This window comes from Heloderma suspectum, chromosome 2 (assembly GCF_057233095.1).
Source record: "Heloderma suspectum isolate Gila_16-S chromosome 2, 16-S_ref, whole genome shotgun sequence".
NCBI classification, from domain to species: Eukaryota; Metazoa; Chordata; class Lepidosauria; order Squamata; family Helodermatidae; genus Heloderma; species Heloderma suspectum.
In genome coordinates this window covers 157,755,358-157,778,623 of record NC_139459.1, presented here as the reverse complement: position 1 = coordinate 157,778,623, position 23,266 = coordinate 157,755,358, and the positions used below count along the sequence as shown (strand labels likewise).

Below are 23,266 nucleotides of genomic sequence, written 5' to 3'. Positions count from 1 at the left end.
CCCAAAGGCCCGCAAACTGGCAAAAATCTGTTAGCAAAACATGGAGCTATGCGAAACAGAAAAAACAACAGAAAGAACTGAAGTTTTTCTCCTAGGGTTCAGTCACTTTTAAAAAAATTGACTTTCCTGAACATTCTTGCCTTCTGATTGGCCCTTTTCATTCTTTTCCATTGTCAATTAGAAACTTGGTTCTGGATTGGTGAAAGACATATAGGGTGGGCAGAAACCTATGAAACCTTTTCATAGTTTTGGGCAGCTGATATTACCTTAGACTTCCTCAGGGTATACGGGAACCTTCCAGACTCATGGAGCTGCTAGCTCTGAGGAGTAATATACATCGCAACTTCTTCTCCTAGTGGCCCATTGTTCCACAACTTGACCACTGCTTTGTCAGCACAATTGCCTGCATCTTTGACTCCAGGCAGCAAACCTTTCTGCCCTCAAGGAAAGTCAGGCCTGCTGATGAAGCAAAGTTTCATTCCCATTCCACTCCATGGCTTCCTTCTAAGCCTGTTCCCAGCACCTAGCACCCCAAAAGGGACCTGAGTAACACCCTCCAGACAGTGTCTAGTGGCCATAGGATTGCTCCCTTACCAACTGAAATTAGCTAAAGGCAAAGTCAAAATATCTGATTTTTAAAATAAAATATGGCATGATTTTATTGTATATTCAAATCAGGGACATATATAGCAATATTTGTTAAAGGCTTTCCTCAGATTACAGAAAAAAGACTAAATATAATTTGTTCTTAAGAAGAGCCATAAAGAAAACCTCCAAGCAGCTAATTGATTCTACCTATAGTTTTATTGGTAAAGGGGGGGAAATGTACTACCCTCTGTCAACAATAAGATTTAAATGTTATGTATTTGTCATTGTAAATAAATTGGGGGATTTTTATCATATGGAATATCCCAATTTCTTTTCTATTAACACTCTTACCCCTCCTTTTATTTTTGTCCAATAACATCACTTTGATCTAATGGCAGAGAGACTTATGATTCTCTCTGCCATTAGAGAGAGGAGGAAAAATTGAGATAAAGTTCTGAGGAAAGCCAAGTCAGAGCCATCCACGCACAAGACACACACACCTCCTGTGCATACCAGTAACACTGCTCAGGATGCCTGTGGCCCTGGGAAATTTCTTATTAAGGGAAACACATAATGAAATCAAGGATGAAAGGATACTTAAATTGTTCGGGTATGTTGAGCATTTTTCAGCACTAGGCACTTCCAAATTTTGGCTAGTTGTGCTTTTAGCAACCTTCCTTGTCCTTCTTTAATTTCCCTGTCATCCAAGAGTTCAACCTCCTCCCTTCCTGGTTTCCTGCTTCTTTGTATTTAAAGGAAGTTTTGTTAGCCTTAGTACTATTAGTGTACTTCTCAAAATCCTTTTTCATAGAATCATAGAATAGTAAGGTTGGAAGGGGCCTACAAGACAATCGAGGCCATCCCCCTGCTCAGTGCAGGAATCCTAAGTCAGAGCATCCCCGACAGATGGCTGTCCAACCTCATCTTGAACGCCTCCAGTGTGGGAGAACCCACCACCTCCCTAGGGAATTGGCTCCATTGTCGTATTGCTCTAACAGTCAGGAAGTTTCTCCTGATGTTCAGCTGGAATCTGGCTTCCTGTAACTTGAGCCTATTATTCCGTGTCCTGCACTCTGGGATGATTGAGAAGAGACCCTGGCCTTCCTCTCTGTACTTGAAGAGCGCTATCCTATCTCCCTTCAGTCTTCTCAAGGGTAAACATGCCCAGTTTTTGCATTCCTTATTCTCTGCTTCAGTGTCTTTCATTTAAGTTTGTGTTCCTTTTGTTTTCATTGTTTGAGCAACACTTCCATTTTCTAATATCTTCCTTGACACCACTCATTAGCCATGTTGGTGACCTCTTGGATTTTGTGGTATTTTTCTTGACCTGCAGTATTCTGGCTGAACTTCTATTATTGTGGTCTTGAGTAATTACCAAGCATTCTGGAGAGATTTGATCCTCTTTGACTAGGACCTGGACACCACTTAGGATTAAGTCTAAGGTTCCTCCTTGGTCAGTTCCAGAATCAGCACAGTTGTTTACAGCAGTCACCCCCAATCTGGTGCCCTCCAGATGTTTTTGGTTTTTGACTACAGCTCCCACCATCCCTGACTATTGGCCATGCTGGCTTGGGCTGATGGGAGTTGTAGTGAAACACACGGAAGACACCAGGTTGGGGTAGGCTGGTTTAGGGCATCTAGAAATTTTACCTCTATTGTGACTGGAATACACATTTATCCAGGCTATGTGATGGTAAAAGAAATCACCCATCACTACCAGATTTTTTTCCTTTGGATGCATTCCTAATTTCAATTTCCATCTCAAGATCACTCTGATCATTTTGGTCAGGGGATGATAGCACAGCCCCAGTAGTAAAACAGTAAGTTAAGAAAGGACAGAAAGGTCATATTCTAAATACACTTTTTATTCTCAGCGACATGAACAAGTGTAGGCAACTGCTAGCAACAGATATAATGTATTATACAGGATTCCACCTCCCTGCCATCTCATTCCTTCCACTTTTTGGTGAACTGAAGAGTATGCAACACCACAGTAAGCATCAGTTTTTCTAATACTGAAAACAGACATAAAACAAGGAAACCAATATATATATATACACATATGTATGAAACTGAACTGGCCAGTTTAGGGTAGGAATAGCACAATAAATAGCTGTGTCATTAGATATCTTTTGAAATTTTTACAGCTTTCTCTTGAATGTAGTTAGGTAAGTTTTTTAGGCAAGAAATGCTATAACATAATACAGTTAATAGGAATTTCAGTAAATGAGCGGTTTGCACTAATCATTCATATACCACTCTTTGTGAACAAAGCGCAATGAAAATTAACACTCTATGCAACATTTAAGATGCAGTTTTAATTTTTAACTGACATTTATTTGAAGACAGCTGAAGTTTGGGTGAGGAAAAAAATCATAATGTTTCTGCTAGGCTCCAGCCCTACACAGATCTGGAATCATACTGGAAACAGTAGTGTCATTAATCCCACAGCTAATGCAACCCCATTGCAAATGCATTAAACTGGGAGAGATTTAGAGCATTTGTACTTGGTTATACTTCATTATACAGAGTACAAGTGGCCCCTGCTTTATTCTGCATCCTTGTTGCCAGGTTTTCTGCTATGCACAAGAGTGAGATTTATAATTCTGCAAGAAACTACTCCAGACGGGGTTAGCTGATTTTTGCTTGGATCTCCTGTTCTGCAGTAGTGATACAATGGTGTTAGGATTTTTAATCAGTAAAAACTAAGATTCTCTTCCTCATTATTGAAATTGTGATTAGACATGAACATCAAGGACAGCAACTAACCTATCTGAGATAAGAACATATCCCCACACACATTGGAAGTTGAGTGAGCAAGATCACCTACATCTCCTGCAAGTCAGAGGCAAGGATAGGAGGGCAGACCTTTCAGAGTCATCAGCTTTGCAAAATGAAAGCTTTGGATATTAATAATCTCTTCCCCTATAAACATAGAATTACTGTCCAGCTGTTCCATAGGATTGTTGTTTTTATTGTGACGTAACAGCCAAAGAAAAAGGTCTGCAGGAAGTAGAGGAGGGGACTGGCTGCCTGGTCCACAGTTTGCCATGCACTGTATATCGACAAAATAATCAAGCTGCACACACAGATGTACCTGAATTTCCATATTGGGGAAGACAGGGTAGAGTTATTCCTACAGCTAGTTGTTATCAACCATGGTTTTCAGTAACAATATTTAAATTAGAGTTGTAATTCCTACAATAAGAATAGATGGACACATAGGAGTGCCCTACAGCAACCTCTTTGTCCAATAATTCCAACCCTACAGCTTTTCAGCACATTTGATGAGACGGGGAAGTGCTGAAGGAGTATTGTAGCAAAGTAATTTTTATAGTCTTGATTTTTTATGGTGGCAACAACAGCATTAAAGTACAATAATAAATAAATCCCTGCAGCATCAGAACTACCTCAAATACACGGCACTAAACCAGTAAAACTGGTTCAACTGCCCTTATGCCATCAGTATACAACAGCATGTGTTTTTCCTCCCAGCAATCCATACTCCCACTCACTTTGATTTCTTCCAGAGACAAAAGGTCAAATCTGGAAGAAATGTCAGCCTTACAGGAACCTTTACAAACCTTGCTTTACACACTTAAGCTCAGATTTACATCCATACACACAAAACTAACAAACTAAAGAGGAATGTTTTTAAAGATAAAAGTAATCTTCAGCAAAGTGCACATCTTTATCTTCTATCACGGGAAAAGCAAGAAAGGCAAGATGAGAAACACAGTCAAGTGGGGGTCCAGGAGAGTCACCCTCTAGTCTTCCAAACTGCGAAATGCATTCTGCATGTCTTCAAAAAGCTGGGCATAGTCTGCTTTAATCTTTGTTTCTCCATCTTTCACTGGGTCCTGAAATTTAATTAAAGGTTCGTATAGAAATTTTTTAAAACAAATTCACTCACTCCCTGGAAGTGTGCTCTGGATACTAAAAAGGCTTTCCCAGCTGCTTCTAGTGAAGAAAACACACAGGGCAAAATCCAGTGGTGATCATCTGCCATCAGAATGGAGAAAGTTGGTGAAACAGATTTCCCTCTCCCTCCTGTGTGCACCCAAAATCTGCTCTGGAGGATTGGGGGCTCTCTGGAGCAGATTTTAGGGGCACAGATGTGGCTGCAAGGGGTGGGAGGGAGGAGAGGAAAGGGAAGTCCCATTACACAAGTGGAAGTCTGATCATGTAACGCTGGATGTCACCTACAGCAATATTGCTGTGGACTGCAGCAATCTATATTGCAAATATAGACTGCAGTCAAATCCAAATCACTGCTGGTCTAATCACTGATCTCAAATTGTTAGTAAAATTCCATTTTTTTTTCCATAGGACAAGAATTTGAAACACTGTGGCCACTCCTGTGACAGTAGAAAGTGCCTTATTCTGCAGTATCCTTAAATGTTATCATCAAAGTGGGAGAAGAGTTACCTGGGATAATTTTTGCTATGGCTCATGTCAAATGACCACATAAAATACTTAAATTGCAATAAACTGTTGGGATGTGCTGGGCAGTGTCACATCTCTTAAATCTGAAGACATATCTTAGGCCCAAGTAGGAAGAGTTGTTTGAATTCTTATAATCAAATTAAGAGGAAAGTAGCCAAAATCCTGACAATTTTTCCTCCCAAGGAAGATCACCTAGCACAGAAGAAAGAATTTAGGTGGTGCTTTGCTATAACCTTAATGCAAAGGACATACCTTGAATTTCATAGAGGTGAGTCGATACAGGATTTCACTCATGTTTTCTCTGATAATGGACCAAGTAATTTTATTGTCACTCTGGGCAGTGGTCTCAACTGCTCGACGTGCCATATCATAGAATGCAATCATGTTGGACAGTATCCCCACCGTCTTATAAAATGGGCAAAACCTGATGGAAACAGCACAGAAGCTATCATCAACTCAACAGATTCCTAAGGATTAAGGAGCATTGCGGCAGTTAAGTGAATCTGAGAGCTGTTCCTGCCTTCACCTTTTGGAGATGTTTTATTCCTAGACTTTCATCCCTCAGAATATAATGTTATTGAACTATGAAAACTCTTATGGTAAATGTACACTCCTGCTACATGCTCAAGAAATACTCCCACATACACACACAGTGACAGATGTGTCATGGAAGAGCAATATTTGTTTGCTACAGATAAACATTAAAAATGGTTGCAAAAAGGCAAGATTTCCAAGACGCATTCACTACAGTCACACAAATATGCCAAATATGGGTGTAGAATTCAGTTTCCCTAGAATGTGATGTCCTTGCAGGGCTTTCATTCAAAGAACCAAAAGCAGGTTTCCAGCCTTTATTGGCTGCTAAGAGGAGCGATGCCGGCTGAAAACTCAGAAGCCAGGGGACAGGAGAATAAAATTTCTGGTTGAGGGACAAACTTCAGTGCTCCACATAGTGCTTGCTACAGTTAGCAAAATGAGAAATTACACAAGTCTGCATAGTGCACACAGGTCATAGAACAGAATTTGCATATCTCTGAGTTCTCCTCCTACTTGTTCACCAGACAGTGGTCCAGACATTCCCAAGATTATTTAATTGAAGAATTATGAAGGGCTGGAATAGGAGGCACCTCTCACTTAGAATCACAGAATGGTAGGGTTGGAAGGGGCCTACAAGGCCATCGAGTCCAACCCCCTGTGACAACCTTTCCAGTACTTGAGGAGTGCTATCATTTCTCCCCTCAGTCTGCTCTTCTCAAGGCTAAACATGCCCAGTTCTTTCAGTCTCTCCTCATAGGGCTTTCTTTCCAGTCCCCTGATCATCTTTGTTGCCCTCCTCTGAACCCTCTTCAGCTCGTCTGCATCCTTCTTAATATGTGGCACCCAGAACTGGACACAGTACTCCAGGTGAGGCCTAACCAGTGTTGAGGAGAGGGGAACTAGTACTTCCTGGGATTTGGAAGCTATGCTTCTATTAATGCAGCCCCAAAGAGCATTTGCCTTTTTGGCAGCCACATCACATTGTTGGATCATATTCAGCTTGTGATCGACAACAATTCCAAGATCCTTCTTGCTTGTAGTGTTGTTGAGCCACGTATCCTACGTGCAGAACTTGGCATTTATCCCTATTAAATGTCATTCTGTTGTTTTCTGCCCAGTGCTCCAGTCTACCAAGATCCCTTTGAATTTTGTTTCTGTCTTCCAAGGTATTAGCTATCCCGCCCAGTTTTGTGTCATCTGCAAATTTGATCAGCATTCCCTGCACCTCCTCCTCCAAGTTATCAATAAAAATGTTGAAGAGCACTGGGCCCAGGACCGAGGCCTGCGGTACCTCGTTTGTTACTTCTCCCCAGTTTGAGAAGATTCCATTGATAAGTGCCCTTTGAGTCTAATTCTGTAGCCAACTGTGGATCCACCGGATCATTGTTTCATCTAGCCCACTTTGAGCAAGTTTGCAAAACAGGATATCATGGGGCACTTTGTTGAAAGCTTTGCTGAAGTCGAGGTATATTATGTCCACAGCATTCCCACAGTCCACAAGGGAGGTTACTTGATCGAAAAATGAGATCAGATTCATGTGGCAGGATTTGTTCTTGACAAATCCATGTTGGCTTCGAGTAATCACTGCATTGTTGACAAGGTGCTTCCAGATGGATTGCTTTATCATCTGCTCCAGAATTCTCCCAGGGATTGATGTCAGACTGACTGGTCTGTAGTTCCCAGGTTCCTCCTTTTTACCCTTTTTGAAGATAGGGACAACATTAGCCCTCCTCCAGTCCTCTGGCACTTCACCCGTCCTCCATGATTTCTCAAAGAGAATAGACAGTGGTTCTGAGAGTTCTTCTGCCAGTTCCTTTATTACTCTAGGGTGCAGTTCATCTGGCCCTAGAGATTTGAACTCATTCGAAGTAATGAGGTGTTCCTTGACCATATGCCTATCGATCTCAAGCTGCAATCCTGCCCCTTCAGCCTGTACTTCACCTTTGCCGGGGGGGGGGGGGTCATAGACCCTCTTTTGGGAGAAAACTGAGCCAAAGTAGGAATTGAGCACCTCTGCCTTTTCTTTGTCATCTGTTATCATTCTGCCATCCTTAATTTAGCTGAACAACCATTTCTTTCCTCGGTCTTTTACTATGCACGTAGCTGAAGTCTTTTTGTTGCTTTTAGCATCCCTCGCTAACCTCAGCTCGTTCTCAGCTTTAGCCTTCCTGACGCCATCCCTGCAATTCTTTGCTATCTGCCTGTACTCTTCCTTTCTTACTTGGCCTTCTTTCCACTTCCTATATGTGTCCTTTTTTGTTTTCCGGTCATCTCTAAGCTTTTTGTGAAGCCACATTGGCTTCTTCTGTAGTCTTCCACCTTTTCTTCTTGTTGGAATTGTTTGTAATTGTGCCTTGAGAATTTCCTTTTTTAAAAACTCCCACCCATCTTGGACTCCTTTTCTCGTTAGAGTTGCTTGCCATGGGACCTTAATTATCATTGTTCTGAGTTTACTGAAATCAGCTTTCCTAAAATCCAGGGTACGCATTTTGGCTACACTCAGCTTTTGCTCCCCTTAGAACCAAGAACTCAAGTAAAACATGGTTGCTTTCCCCCAGGGTTCCTATAACTGCTACTTTATCCATTAAGTCATCTCTGTTGGTTAGGATCAAGTCAAAGATAGCTGATCCTCTAGTTCCTTCCTCTACTTTCCATAGGAGGAAGTTATCCGCCACACAAGTCAGGAATTTCCTGGAGGGCCATGTTTTGCAGAATTTGTCTCCCAACAAATATCGGGGAAATTGAAGTCCCCCATTACTACTACATCATGCTTCCTTGAAACATGGGCTGTTTGCTTTTCAAAAGTTTCATCCTCGTTTTCTCCTTGATTGGGTGGCCGGTAGTAGACTCCGACCACTATGTTCCGTTTATTCTTTGCTGCATTTATTTTAACCCAGATGCTCTTAATGGGGCTACCAAGCTCATCCTCCTGTATTTCTGTGCAGAGATACGTATTTTTAACACATAGCGCAACCCCACCTGCAGGGTGAGAAACTGCTCTCATGGCAATGAACCTAACCCAAAGCTTAGTGCAAATCCCAAAGTACAAGTCCAGAAAAGTATCCTTAACAGATGCAAGCCAGACCACCATATGGTAAACAAGTAGAAGAAGAATTTGCAAATTATCCATTCTCCCTACTTGGTACCAGCCAGTGGTCAAACCCTAGGATCTGAAAGTGCAGTGACCCACAAATCAGGGGGTTTAACCACACAATAGTTCGGACTCAGAGCTGTAACACATGCTGAAGGATCCAAGGGCAAAGGCCAATTAATGAAACGGAAAAAGAGTAACCCTGTAAAGCTTGAAAATGTGGAGAGAGGACAAAACTGTTGCAGTGTACACCTCCCCGTGAGATGCCCTAGATCTAATGGCTAATAAAGGAACAGCTCCTCTGAGATACCATTCCCTGACTCCCCCTACTTGTTTAGGGCAGATGTCTGGATGAATAATGATATGAACTCCTCTTAGCTTGCTCCAAAAATGCATGCACATCAGTCAAATTACTCTCACTTTGAGGCCACTGATGCCAAGGTTGGTCTTGGTCTCACAAGAACCCTGCACCCTTGTATTCTCATACCAGAGTTCTTGTGGATGAGGACAAAAAAAGAGAGTAGATACTTCTTCCTTCCCCACCCTAAGAGGCTGGCATCAGTAGTGACAACCACTCTAAGCACCTCTTACAGAGGACCACCATGTTGGAAGCTATGGGGCTGTAGCCTAGCCACTGCCCAAGGAATGCGAGCTCCAGAAAGATGGGACCTATGCAACCCCCTCCTATTGTGAGCATATACTGATGAGATTGTAAGGCCAGCTGGATGGCCTGAGATGGTGTTTCTCCCAAGGCACCAAGCCTATGCACACCACCAGCATGCCCTAGAAACAATCCAAGGAAAATGAGCTACCAGGTGGGAGCTCTTCATTATTTGAAAGAGCAGTGCACACAGACTCTATCTGCTCCAGGGATAAATCTGCACAGTATCAATTATTACTCTAAGGTGCTGCAAGCTGACTTGCGGTGATTTTTGGCCCACTTGATTACAAAGCCATGATCCTGGAGCAGGGCCAGCATCAAGGGTAGGCATGGTTGGGCACCTGCTGAGGGCCCACAGCCCTGCAGGGGCCCACTGACAAGAGCCCCCTGGATTTGCTTCCCTCTTCACCATTGCAACCTGCTTGTTTGCCTGACTCCCCATCTGGCCCAGACAATGGTGGTGGGCAGGAGGAGCAGTAGATGCCACTATCTACTTGCCCACTGGCTGTCAAGCAAGCAATGATGAGGAAGAGAAGCAAAAGCAGATAGTGAAAACAGAGGTGAGTAGACAGACTCACTGAAGGAGGGAGCCCATTGTGGGTGTCTTGCCCAAGGGCCCTCAAAAATCTGGAGGTGGCACAGACTTGGAGTAACACTACTGGTAACTTATTTCTTGGCTTCATCTGGAGACAGCACTTTGGTAAAAATGTCATCTAGGTAAGGATGAGTCTTCTCATAAAGCCCATAATAAATGGGCTCATAAAGGCTCATAAACTCATAAAGCCTTTATGAGAAAGGACAGGTATCCCTTTCTTCTCATCCATGTGGGAACAAATGATACCGCCAAGCAGAGGTACGAAGAAATCACGTCAGACTTTGAAGCTTTGGGAAGGAAACTCAAGAACTTTGGGGCCCAGATTGTTTTCTCATCCGTCCTTCCAGAAGAAGAAGGATAGAAAGGGAACAAAAAACACTCCGGGTGAATGACTGGCTACGAAGGTGGTGCCGACGAGAGAAATTTGGATTCTGGGACCACACGCTATACTTCCTGGAAGATGGGCTGTTGGCAAGGGACAGGTTGCACCTCACAAAGGATGGGAAGAATGTGTTTGGCCACAGCATGAAGAACTTCATCAGGAGGGCTTTAAACTGAATCCTACGGGGAAGGGAGATGTAATGTTGGGGGTAACAATGGACGTAGGCGCATGCACTGCAACGGAGAGAACAGCTCTGATAGTGCCCAATAATCATCTTCAGACACATGTAGGAAGAAAGCCAGACTATGAAGCACATGGTCTTCGATGTCTATATACTAATGCCAAGAGTATGGGAAACAAACAGAACGAACTTGAACTCTAAATACAAGAGGGAAATTATGACTTGATCGGTATAACTGAGACTTGGTGGGATGACTCTCATGACTGGAATACAGCAACTGAAGGATATAACTTGTTCAGAAAGAACAGGGGGAACAGAAAGGGAGGTGGGGTTGCACTGTATCTGAAAAATACATATCTCTGCACAGTAATACAGGAGGATGAGCTTGGTAGCCTCATCGAGAGCATCTGGATCAAAATAAATGGAGCAAAGAATAAAAGGAACCTGGTGGTCGGAGTCAACTACTGGACACCCAACCAAGGAGAAGATGAGGATGAAACTTTTGAAAAGCAAATAGCCAATGTTTTAAGGAAGCATGATGTAGTAGTAATGGGGGACTTCAATTTCCCCGATATTTGTTGGGAGACAAATTCTGCAAAACATGGCCCCTCCAGGAAATTCCTGACTTGTGTGGCAGATAACTTCCTCCTGCAGAAAATAGAGGAAGGAACTAGAGGATCAGCTATCCTTGACTTGCTCCTAACCAACAGAGATGACTTAGTGGATAAAGTAGCAGTTACAGGAACACTGGGGGAAAGCGACCATGTTGTACTTGAGTTCTTGGTTCTGAGGGAAGCAAAAGCTGAGTGTAGTCAAACGCGTACCCTGGATTTTAGGAAAGCTGATTTTAATAAACTCAGAACAATGATCAGTAAGGTCCCATGGCAAGCGACACTAACGAGAAAAGGAGTCCAAGATGGGTGGGAGCTTTCAAAAAAGGAAATTCTCAAGGCACAATCACAAACAATTCCAACAAGAAGAAAAGGTGGGAGACAACAGAAGAAGCCAGTGTGGCTTCACAGAAAGCTTAGGGATGACCTGAAAACAAAAAAGGACACATATAGGAAGTGGAAAGAAGGCCAAGTAATAAAGGAAGAGTACAGGCAGATAGCAAAGAATTGCAGGGATGGCGTCAGGAAGGCTAAAGCTGAGAACGAGCTGAGGTTAGCGAGGGATGCTAAAAGCAACAAAAAGACTTTCTTCAGCTACATGCATAGTAAAAGGCAGAGGAAAGAAATGGTTGTTCAGCTAAATTAAGGATGGCAAAATGATAACAGATGACAAAGAAAAGGCAGAGGTGCTCAATTCCTACTTTGGCTCAGTCTTCTCCCAAAAGAGGGTCTATGGCACCCCTGGCAAAGGCGAAGTACAGGCTGAAGGGGCAGGATTGCAGCTTGAGATCGATAGGCATATGGTCAAGGAACACCTCATTACTTTGAATGAGTTCAAATCTCCAGGGCCAGATGAACTGCACCCTAGAGTAATAAAGGAACTGGCAGAAGAACTCTCAGAACCACTGTCTATTCTCTTTGAGAAATCATGGAGGACGGGGGAAGTGCCAGAGGACTGGAGGAGGGCTAATGTTGTCCCTATCTTCAAAAAGGGTAAAAAGGAGGAACCTGGGAACTACAGACCAGTCAGTCTGACATCAATCCCTGGGAGAATTCTGGAGCAGATGATAAAGCAATCCATCTGGAAGCACCTTGAACACAATGCAGTGATTACTTGAAGCCAACATGGATTTGTCAAAAACAAGTCCTGCCAGACAAATCTGATCTCATTTTTTGATCAAGTAAACTCCCTTGTTGACCGTGGGAATGCTGTAGACATTATACACCTTTACTTCAGCAAAGCTTTCGACAAAGTGCCCCATGATCTCCTGAGGAGCAAACTGGCTCAAAGTGGGCTAGATGAAACAACGATCCAGTGGATCCACAGTTGGCTACAGAACTGACCTCAAAGAGTGCTTATCAATGGGACCTTCTCAAACTGGGGAGAGGTAACGAGTGGGGTACAGCAGGGCTCAGTCCTGGGCCCAGTGCTCTTCAACATTTTTATTAGTGACTTGGAGGAGGAGGTGCAGGGAATGCTGATCAAATTTGCAGATGACACAAAATTGGGCGGGATAGCTAATACCCTGGAAGACAGAAACAAAATTCAAAGTGATCTGGATAGACTGGAGCGCTGGGCAGAAAACAACAGAATGACATTTAATAGGGATAAATGCCAACTTCTGCACCTAGGAAAAAGAAACCAAATGCACAGTTACAAGATGGGGGATACGTGGCTCAACAACACTACAAGCAAGAAGGATCTTGGAATTGTTGTCGATCACAAGCTGAATATGAGCCAACAATGTGATGTGGCTGCCAAAAAGGCAAATGCTCTTTTGGGCTGCATTCATAGAAGCATCGCTTCCAAATCCCGGGAAGTACTAGTTCCCCTCTACTCAGCATTGGTTAGGCCTCACCTGGAGTACTGTGTCCAGTTCTGGGCACCACATTTTAAGAAGAATGCAGACAAGCTGGAGAGGGTTCAGAGGAAGGCAACAAAGATGATCAGGGGACTGGAAACAAAGCCCTATGAAGAGAGACTGAAAGAACTGGGCATGTTTAGCCTTGAGAAGAGAAGACTGAGGGGAGATATGATAGCGCTCTTCAAGTACTTGAAAGGTTGTCACAGAGAGGAAGGCCAGGATCTCTTCTTGATCATCCCAGAGTGCAGGACACAGAATAATGGGCTCAAGTTACAGGAAGTCAGATTCCAGCTGAACATCAGGAAAAGCTTCCTGACTGTTAGAGCAATACGACAATGGAACCAATTACCTAGGGAGGTGGTGGGCTCTCCCACACTGGAGGCGTTCAAGGCGAGGCTGGACAGCCATCTGTCAGGGATGCTCTGACTTGGATTCCTGCATTGAGCAGGAGGTTGGACTCGACGGCCTTATAGGCCCCTTCCAACCCTACTATTCTATGATTCTATGATTCTGCATCTCTCAGCCAAAGGTCGCTGATGACATCCACTAGGACCTGCATGAAGGTTATGGGTGATTCAAGCACGAGATTGAAAAATGCCATGCCTTTTAACCAAAGCACACAGATCTGTGGTGAGCAGGTCTGAGAGGAACATGTAGATAGGTGTCCTTGAAGTATATTGATGATAGAAATCTGCCTGGTGTAACTGCCAGTAGTATGGAAGCCAGAGTCCATCTTGAAGCAGGAACCTGCTGACGCTGAGGTTTGGAATGGTTTGGTCCTCTCTGCTCTTCTTGTGGATGAGGACAAAAACAGAGAGTAGATACTTCTTCCGTTTTACTGCTGAGGAACTACTTCTATAGATAGCAACTTGCATCAGCCTCCATCTTTCTGGAGCTGTTGTGGCCAGGGAAACTATGCAACTCTCTCATGGTACCTCCTGAAATTATAGGGAGTAGCCAAGAGGGTTCGTCTCCCAAACCCAACAGTCTGAAATATCAGCTCCTAAATGTATGAAGCATGGCTTGTCTTTGTGTTCTTAAAATTTGGTGAACACAAGAATCACATTGGTAGATGCTGACTCATTCCTAGTCCAAAAACTCCTGGCAGCCACTACAGAAGCTATAGTCCAGTATCTAGGAGACTAATGAAGAATAGAAAGGAAGCATCCAACAGTTAAATGAGTAAATAGGCCACTGGTTCGAAAAGCCTTCCCCCATACAGAGGCTTCAACCAGGCTAGGGATGCTCTTGATATCAGAAAGCACAGCAAGGCCATCTTGGAGACCACTATTCTTTGGAGGGCAATTCTGACCCATTTGTTTGATTGCTGGACAGATCCTCACCCACAGGGGCAGGCTAAAATCTTCAGCGAGTGAAGCCAAACATTTTCGCACCATCAAAAATTGTGGGCCAGTTTACTTTTTGGCCTTAGCTAACATGCTTTGCTTAGAAGCTGTTTTCTGAAGTAAAACAAGGTAACAAAAAGATGGCCCAAGGTTTATCCTGGATATGACAGGTTATGTGTAAGCATAACACATTCGAGAATATGAAGGCCTGTAAAGCTGGGGCTCTAGACCCTAACAGCCCCTTGGTGTCTTAACTCAGGAATGCCTGGTAAAGAACTAGTTAACATTATCGATTGCAATGGTGGACATGAACACACGATTGGTCCCTCAGGTTTAAAACTCATGAAGTAAACTTAAGAGTTTACTTAAGTTTTTCCCATCCTAAACAAAATGGAGCTGCTGGGCAATGAATCATGGACCTTCTGCATACAAACGTGGAGCTCCACCACTGAAAAGGTCAGGGCAAAAGGATGGTTGCAAAATTGAATGCTTAATTTTGGCCATGTGGGAAACAGCCCAACAATATGTTCTGCCTTTGAATGGGCGGGTGAACCCACTGAATGCCATCCAGAGTACTGTGTCGTGATGTGGGCTGCATGGGAAGAAGCCCCTCCACTTTTTCCAACCTTGGAGAGGGGCAGTGCTCTGCTATGGATGCTTTTGGTGAGGACATCCACTGGTGCTACATCTCCCATCACTGAGGAAGGACTATGGCAGAAGTGAGGCCATCTGCCTGTTAGGAGAATCAGCCAAGGAAAGGAACAACCTCCACCTGTAGGTGTGAGCTGCTTCACAGATGAAGGAAGAGGACCTTCCTGGCTACTGAATGCACCTGAGCGTGGGTGGAAGAGCATCTGGAGTGAGTCACCAAGAAAGCCACACTCAACTCAAATAGTGGCAAGAGATAAAGATATGGTGTCTCCACAGTTGCACTTGCTTATCCACTGCAAGCCAAAGGAGGGAAAGCGGCAGCTGTCTGCTCCAGCAACAGGCACCCTGGGAAGCCTGGTCCATCCCCAGGTCCATCCTATGAGAAGCAATTGCTAGCCACAGAAGGATCTCCATCCCAGCTCAGGGGAGAGGGCAAGGCAAAGGCCATAAGATTAAGATTCTTCCCTGCAGAATCTCAAAGTGGAGGAAGAGAAAGACCAGCCATGAGACTGGCTCAGAACTCAGAATACTCAGCTCTCCTGTCTTCTCTCTTTCACACTTTTTTTCCTTCTGGCCTGCTATGACTAGAGCAGATCTAGAACCCTACTTCTTTTCACTCTTCAGTGAAGAGCAGGCAGGAGAAAGACTTCCCTTTGAGAGGAAGTGGAAGGTACCACATAGTCCAGACTCTCAGGCAAGTCTTCCTTTTATTATAAAATCCTGCTACCTAGTGAAGGGTACTCACTGTGGAGGGCATAATTAGCTTTCATTATGATGATAACCTGAGAGGGTGGAATGAAACAAGCAGCAAGATAGTCTGAGTGGGTTGCCATTTCATGACCATTTCCTTGCAAGGTTAAGGAAAATCAGTATTCTACTTGCAAAAGCTATCAGATGTGGAAACATTTGGCCTAAGCACTAGAATCCAAAACGTCTGGAGGGCACCAGCTTGGGGAAGGCTGCCATGGAGAATATGTTGGTACTTGCTTAAATAAAAATTATGCTGTTTTTTAAAAGCATAATTTTAATATGGTGTTTTAATCTTTTTATTCATTTACTATTTTACCTTTTATGTTCATCACTCCGAAATCTGTTTTAGATATGAAGTGGTATACACATATTGTAAACAAACAAACAAACAAACAAAATTAGACTTATTACAGGAAGACACCAACATTCTAAACCCCCTTCTTCCAATTTAGCTGTTTAGGCAAAGGTCTGACATAGCCGGTCTACTTTATTAGTGTCCAGTTCAGGGGTGGCAGCTCCTGGAAGATCAAACTAAATGAAAAGTATACAACAGTACACTAGAACAAATCTGTTTCAGTTGGAGTAATTCCCATCTTCTGCATATGAAGAAAGCCCTGTTTGTCTCCCTGCAATGTTCCTGTTTTTTGTTTTTTTTGTTTGGGGGGGGGGGGGGGCTGCTGCTGTTGAAATCTTTCCCCAAGCAGTCAATGCAGATAGTTTCCCAAGGAGGGAGACAACTCACCCACTGCATACCTGTCATATGGGGTATAGCCATTCTGTTGCAGGAAATCATCTTTAATGAGCTTGGCAACTTCCAATGTGATTTTGTCTGTTTCTGCCAAGGAAGCCTAAATAGAAAGAGAATGGTTAGCATGCTGGCTCTCCCCACTAAACATTATAGCAGGGGTGGGCAATCTGCAGCCCTAGGCCTAATTTCATGTTACCCTCAGCCTAATTTTAAAAGCCCCTGCAAGTGCTCTTCTGACAAGAGCAATTTGTCCCACCTGTTGGCTGGGGTGGAAGAGGGAGTGACAGAGAAAAGGGGGTAGTGCACCACCACCACCAGGGACAAGTCCCCACCACCAGCAGGGGCAGGAGAGAGAAAAGGGAGCACCCCCCCATCAACTTCCCTTTCCTACATTATAAGTTGGTTTACTTCCATTTTTTCCTCTCTCCAGTCGACAGATACCTTTTTAGACCTTCTACTCTAACTACAGCAGAATCATTTTGTCTGCTGCTTTTCCCAACCATTCTTGCTTCTTTCTGAGAAGCTTCCAAACCTCTAGTCACCAATCTCTTATTCACTGCTGTTCTCTAACTGCTCACTCCAAGTTCTGTTTTGCCAGTCAAAGGGAGATAAACCCCCTTTGACAAGGATTGCATCACTTATAAGTTATGTTCATACCTACCATCACTATAGGTGCTAAATAAATGTATTAGTAGTATTACTATCCTCTCTCCAATCCCACTGACCCAAACAGGCAGGCACCATTTCAGCTCTGTATGCACTCTTCTAGAGACTCATCTATAGTTTATAGCAAGTGATGCAAAAGGGAAATGGCTCTACAGAGTGTCTCCTGCTTCTCCATCACTCACCTTCCCCACTAGCTGTACAATCTCTGCAAGATCCTCCTCTTCCTGCAGGATCTCCTTTGCTTTAGTCCTCAAAGGAACAAACTCTGGGAAGTGCTTGTCATAGTACTCATCCAGAGCACGTGTGTACTTGCTGTAGCTGATCAGCCAATTCACAGATGGGAAATGTTTACGTTGAGCAAGCTTCTTATCCAAGCCCCAGAATACCTGCCAAAAAACCCACCAAACAGAATCAGCTTGGCCATAAGTAATATTAATTGCTTCTGCAAAATTAGCTAATATAACGGCAGTAAAGGCCTCCAGAAGTGGAGCAATGTAATCCTATGCCAGATTTGAATTCCAGCCATCCTCCAAGTAGCACATGGTTGCACTTATAGGGCTATCCCATTTCATCAAATCATAGAATAGTAGTAGGGTTGGAAGGGGCCTATAAGAACATCGGGTCCAACCCCATTTGAGCCTCACAACCATCCTCTATGCTAAGTTAAGGTGAGAGAGGGTGACTTGACTAAGGCCAGACAGTGAGTTTCATGACTGAAGAGGAATATGGGACATTAATGCCTAATTATATGGCTATAGCCCGGCCGCTAGTCCATGCATTGGTAACCTCACATTTAGATTACTGTAATGTGATTTATGTGGGGCTGCACTTGTGTGCCTGGTCCCAAAGCTGCAGCTGGTGAAGAATGTGGCAGCTAGGATGCTGAGTGGGGTACCTGGCTATGCACATATTACACCAATGTTGAAACAACCGCACCAGCTACTTACTAGCTGCCAAGACAAGTCCAAGGTCTTGTTGCTGGAATAGAAAGCCCTGAACAGCTTGGGATCAGTTTACTTGGAGGATCACCTTCCCCAATATAGACCTCTGTGATCATTAAGATCATTGGAGCAGGCCTTGCTGGTAGCACTGCGACCTGCAGATTGCCATCTTGCAGCAACCGGAAGAAGGTCTTAAAATCTATGGAACTTTATATGTTCAGTGTTGGAGATGTCTGCAAAGCAGTGCTATTTTTATCATATCTGGTGGACATGTCTAAAGATACTTACTGTTTCCTCTAAATATAATTATGCTATAACTCTAGATCCAAAAGTAATGTTGTTAGGTTGAGTACTCAGATGCTGGAGACTCTAACATATCCAAAGCCCTATTAAGCTTATGCCACCAGGGTGGAAACAAGGGAGCAGTGGCATTCTCTCTTCCTTCCCAGTCCTGGGAGGGGATGGGGAAGGTATTGACTAATTTCCCTCCCACTGCAAGCAATGAAAGGGCTTGCAAATCTCTCCCCATGTTGGGGGGGTGTTGGAGACAAAGGATTGTAGGACAGGACTGAAACCCAAAAGAGTCAGTATGAACAGATCATTGGGAATTAGCTTGTGAATTAGCTTGGAAGTTCTTAACAGTGGCCAACATTCTCATAGCCACTAAAGGGCGAGACAATACATGCATGTGAGGATGGGGGAAACAGAGTTAGAAAACTTTTAAGAACTGGTAACCATTTGTTTCTTTCACACATGAAAGAGTCAAATGAGAGCACTGAGGCATAGCCTTTGAGATGCAAACACAATGGAGAAAGATGGCACCTCCCCATTTCCCACTTCTAGGCAAACAACTCTCCTTTCTCTTATCAGGCATTGGAATTTCCATCCTGCTCTTCAAACAATTTCCTAGAGAGCTTTACAAGAACATGAGAAAATACAATTAAAAATAAACATTCACATGCAGTGCTGGCGCCAGGCCCTTGGGCAAAGGCACCCTCCCCTCAGTGAGCCCACCTTCTCACCGCCATCGCCACCAGCTGCTGCGGCTCCTCACCCTCTATCATCTTTGCTACCACTTGCTTGCTTGACAGGCACAGAGCCAGTCAGCATGAAATTCTTAGTCTTAACATTATTTATAGTTAATGCAGTTTAATATACTTATAATGAGAGGCAGCCACTATTAAGTTTTGTACTTAGCCATTTTTTATTATTAAAATTTATTTCAACAATGGTTAATTATATAAGATAATGACACTTTAAAATTGAATTGTTAACACAGTTGATCCTCAAGACTATCTGTACTGTGTTCTTTTAAAATGGTGTACATTTTGTTATGTATTTTGTATTTATAAATGTAATCTATGCTTAAATATTTACTATAGTATATCAAAAATATTTTAAAGAAGTCTTACTTTTTAATTTTCCCAGGCTTTTTAATGGAACGTAAAACCTGTTTTATCTCTGCTGGCGATTTTATGCTGCTTTTTCTGGATTTTGCTGCTTGGCATGGGCACAGGGCCAGCATCAAGAATAGGCATGGCTACAAGCAGGTTGCAATGGTGAAGAGGAGGAGCAAGTTCAGGGGGTTCTTGTCAGTGGGCCTCTGCAAGACCCCAGCAGAGGCCCACTGACAAAGAGCTGCCAGGACTTGCTCCTTCTCTTCACCACTGCAACCTGTTTGTTCACCTGCCTCTTACTCTGGCTCAGATAACAGTGCTGGTGAAAAGGAGGAGCAGACTGGGTTGGCCTGAACAAATTTGAAAAAGGCATGGGCTTGACAACGCTGATTCTTCCTTTATATATTCACTGGCCGGATTGAAGCATGCTTCAAACTGAAGTTTACATTCATTTAAGAAAACAGAACCTCAAGTTACCTGAACAATGCCCAGAGTAGCAGAAGTAACTGGGTCAGAAAAGTCACCACCAGGAGGAGATACACTGAATAGGGATGGGAGAGAGAGGGGAGGAAAGGCATGAACAGCAGCAACACCTATATTGAAATAAGGAGGAACAGCAATTGTATGACTCTGCAACTCAGTCCTTAGATTTGCACGCAGTAACCAAATTCATCTCCTTCTGAAACACGAATCTGAGACAACAAGGTGGGAAAAATATCAACTCCAAGGTTTATCCTTGCTGAAATGTTATAAGTCATATCTACATTGTCATGTTGATGATAGACAAGTGGATGCAAAAATCCAGGGTTAGGACTAATCCAGTAGAGCTATACTTTCTGACCATGGCAGAGATTCCTGGGGTGTTTAACTCAGGAATTGCAGGGTCAAATGGGGCATGCAATTGTCATTTCTACTTTAATTGACAACCCAGTTAGCCCAACAACTATGGACAATTGTTTGGTTAATCCTGGGTTGTTTAACCCATAAACAACCCAGAGTTTCTGGTTCTGCACATCATGAAACAACCCAGGACTGGGGCGTTCCTGGGTTGTTGATTAATCTTGTCCTCTAGGAATTGCCCTGGGACGTGCACACTGGCTCTCTATTTGAGGTTGCAATTAATCAAATAGATACAATAAAAATGGTCATCATATACAGATCAAAGCTGTTCTGAGTAGATACTAAATCAGGTTCAGAAGTTTCTAATTAAGACTTCCATTCGTTTTTGAAAGAGAAAAGGAATCTCTCCCTGCTGATCAGTTCCCCCAGCCTACGCTCTACCTGATTCTATTTGATTTACTGTCATAGGAAAACACAGGAAGCTGCCTTGGTCAGACCATTGGTCCATCTAGCTCAGGATTATCTACACTGTAGATCCTATCCACTGGCATTTGGATGAGCAGCCCTCTTTTAATGCCCTCCCTAGCCTAGCTAGCTTATGCAAGATTTTCCTAAGGGAAAGGCCATCACTCAGTGGTAGAGCATGTACTCTGCAAGCAAAGGGTCCCAGTTCAATCTCTGGAACAGAGCCAGGGGTTCCAAAGATTGAACCTGGGACCCTTTGCCTTTCCCTTGGGAAAATCTTGCACAAGGTAGCTAGGCTAGGGAGGACATTAAAATAGGGATGCTCATCCAAATGCCAGTGGATAGGATCTACATTTGGATGTACATTCTGACTTATGCCTGCAGTTCCTAAAAAGGTGTCTGAGACACTCCATAATTTCCATGAACATCCAAAATCATGGGGCAAAAAAGGGAAAAACTATGTAGAAGGGACATGTTCTCACACTCAGCTTTCCCCATCTAATCCTGTCTTGCAGTCTCTCCATAAATTGTTTTTAATGCTTTCTCAGGAACACTTTTCATGGTCCCCATTTCCTTCTTTCACATTACACTGAGGACTAACATGTCTAGGTTTACTTGGCCATTGCTTGCCTGCATTCTTTTCATTCTAGTCAATGCTTTATCAAGGGCTGATTCACAAATCACAAGTCAAATGATGACCTGTAGGTGTGAATCAGTTACACATTAATAATGGAACATATACATTCCAATTATGCTTTTCAGCAGAGGCAGTAGACATTTCTGTTTTAGAGTCATCAAGTAGCCAGACATAAAATATGAGTCTGCCCATGATTTTCTCTGGCAACTTCCCTAATATGCAGGTGAATCAATAACAGCGGCTTCCCAGAGAAAAGACTAGTATCTCCCTCTATTTTAGTCATCTTACAATACCTAGTTCCAGGCTGGGCTTTTGCCACTTCATTCCCTCTGAATGACTGGGTTTGGATGACACAATAACCCACAATGGTTTATTTAACTCATTGGTTATCGTGTCACCTATCTGGAACTTTTAAATCCACGATGGCTTATTTGCCCCAAATAACCAACTCCAATAACCCATGATCTGCAGTAGGGATTATTTAATTCACCATGGGTTATCGTGTCGTCTGGCAAGCACCACGGGTTATTTTGGTCTCCTACAGAGTTGTGCTGCAAGAGCAGTTCAGGTCGCTGCCTCTGTTCCTGCAGGCGTTTTCTGTGTTAAGGAAACAGCCTACATGAGCTATTTCGGTAGTGTCTACGGGGGAAAATACGCAATTGGGAACACCTTGGAAGTTTGCAGGATTCGGACCAACCTTCATACACAGTTTTCGCCTAGTTAGGACACACCCGATGCACCATCAAAACCCTGCGCGATTACTCACAAAGGAGCAAAAATCCTGGGTGCATCGGTATCGGGACCAAAAGACCACTACAGCTGTGTATGAAGTTTTGTGCTGATGCTGCAAACTCCCAAGGCTTTATAGCTGCTACCCTCTTTTTGGTGCACTTGGGATTTTAGCTCCTTCGTGAGTAGTCACACAGGGTTTTGACAGTGGATCGGGTACTTCCTCATTAGAGGAGGCTGGGTATGAAGTTCGGTCCCAATCCTGCAAATCTCCAGTGCTTTAGAGCCACCACCCCCTTGTTGGGGTGATGCTGGAACGTTGTCAGTGAGTGAAACATTGCCACTGCTCGGGTGGAAGGACTGCAGCGGGACAGGGGGCAGGGGGATGACTCGGATTACACACAGTAGCTTAATAAGATACCCACAGTAGTTTATTAGACCGTTCGTGTGGCAGGGCATCATGGATTTAAAAATGTGGCCAGATTGTTCATCAACACCACCCATAGCAGCCTTCTTGGGCTAAAACTGGTATAAATGCATTGTTTCCAGCATCTGTCTAGCCTTCCTTATGTAGGGAGCTTCTTAGCAAAGGGATTTTTTTTTTTTTTTTGCTTTGTGCAAACGTCACCTGAAGTAACAGATGTAAGCTATACAAAGAGAGAAAGGATTTTGTCATAAATACTCACGCTCCAACAATGCTGACACTCCCTTCCCTCTCTGGGTTCCCAAGACACTTCACTCTGCCAGCCCGTTCATAGAAAGAGGCCAGGCGGGCACCAAGATAAGCTGGGTAACCACTATCTGCAAATATCAACACAAACTGAGTTAGCTTCACCAGCTACAAGGCAGCTCAGAACTTTTGGACAAACTTTCCAAGATGGTCAACAAAAGGGAAACACTTACCAGCAGGCATTTCAGCAAGGCGTCCTGAAATTTCTCGAAGGGCCTCTGCCCATCGGGATGTGGAGTCAGCCATCATACTGACATGATAGCCCATGTCACGGAAATACTCAGACAAAGTAATCCCTACAACAAACAGCGATTGCAGATTAGAAGTCACAGACTGCAGAGATTTTGGCCTATTAGGGCTTGCTGAGAAACTTTCTAGAAAAAGTTCTGGACCCTTAGATTTGTAAAAT

The 23,266-nt window shown here is 43.5% G+C and overlaps 2 protein-coding genes across 4 annotated transcripts in view; one reads left to right on the top strand and one right to left on the bottom strand.

The window, feature by feature from the left end:
• Positions 1 to 5,030, top strand: part of CTC1 (CST telomere replication complex component 1) — a 63,637-nt gene extending 58,607 nt beyond the window's left edge. The window contains exon 23 of the mRNA XM_084835343.1: positions 4,918 to 5,030. Within this exon, the coding sequence (XP_084691469.1) occupies positions 4,918 to 4,952 (35 nt within the window). The 3' untranslated portion in view covers positions 4,953 to 5,030. The remainder of the gene's footprint in view (positions 1 to 4,917) is intronic.
• The window catches only part of ATP6V1A (ATPase H+ transporting V1 subunit A), a 59,434-nt gene continuing 38,603 nt past the window's right edge, over positions 2,436 to 23,266 (bottom strand). For all 3 annotated transcript variants that reach the window (XM_084835350.1, XM_084835351.1, XM_084835352.1), the window contains exons 9-15: positions 23,031 to 23,153; positions 22,814 to 22,928; positions 19,934 to 19,997; positions 17,301 to 17,504; positions 16,458 to 16,552; positions 5,287 to 5,458; positions 2,436 to 4,448 (exon numbers count right to left, since the gene is read on the bottom strand). In XM_084835350.1, coding sequence (XP_084691476.1) covers positions 4,356 to 4,448; positions 5,287 to 5,458; positions 16,458 to 16,552; positions 17,301 to 17,504; positions 19,934 to 19,997; positions 22,814 to 22,928; positions 23,031 to 23,153 — 866 coding nt within the window. In that variant the 3' untranslated portion in view covers positions 2,436 to 4,355. The remainder of the gene's footprint in view (positions 4,449 to 5,286; positions 5,459 to 16,457; positions 16,553 to 17,300; positions 17,505 to 19,933; positions 19,998 to 22,813; positions 22,929 to 23,030; positions 23,154 to 23,266) is intronic.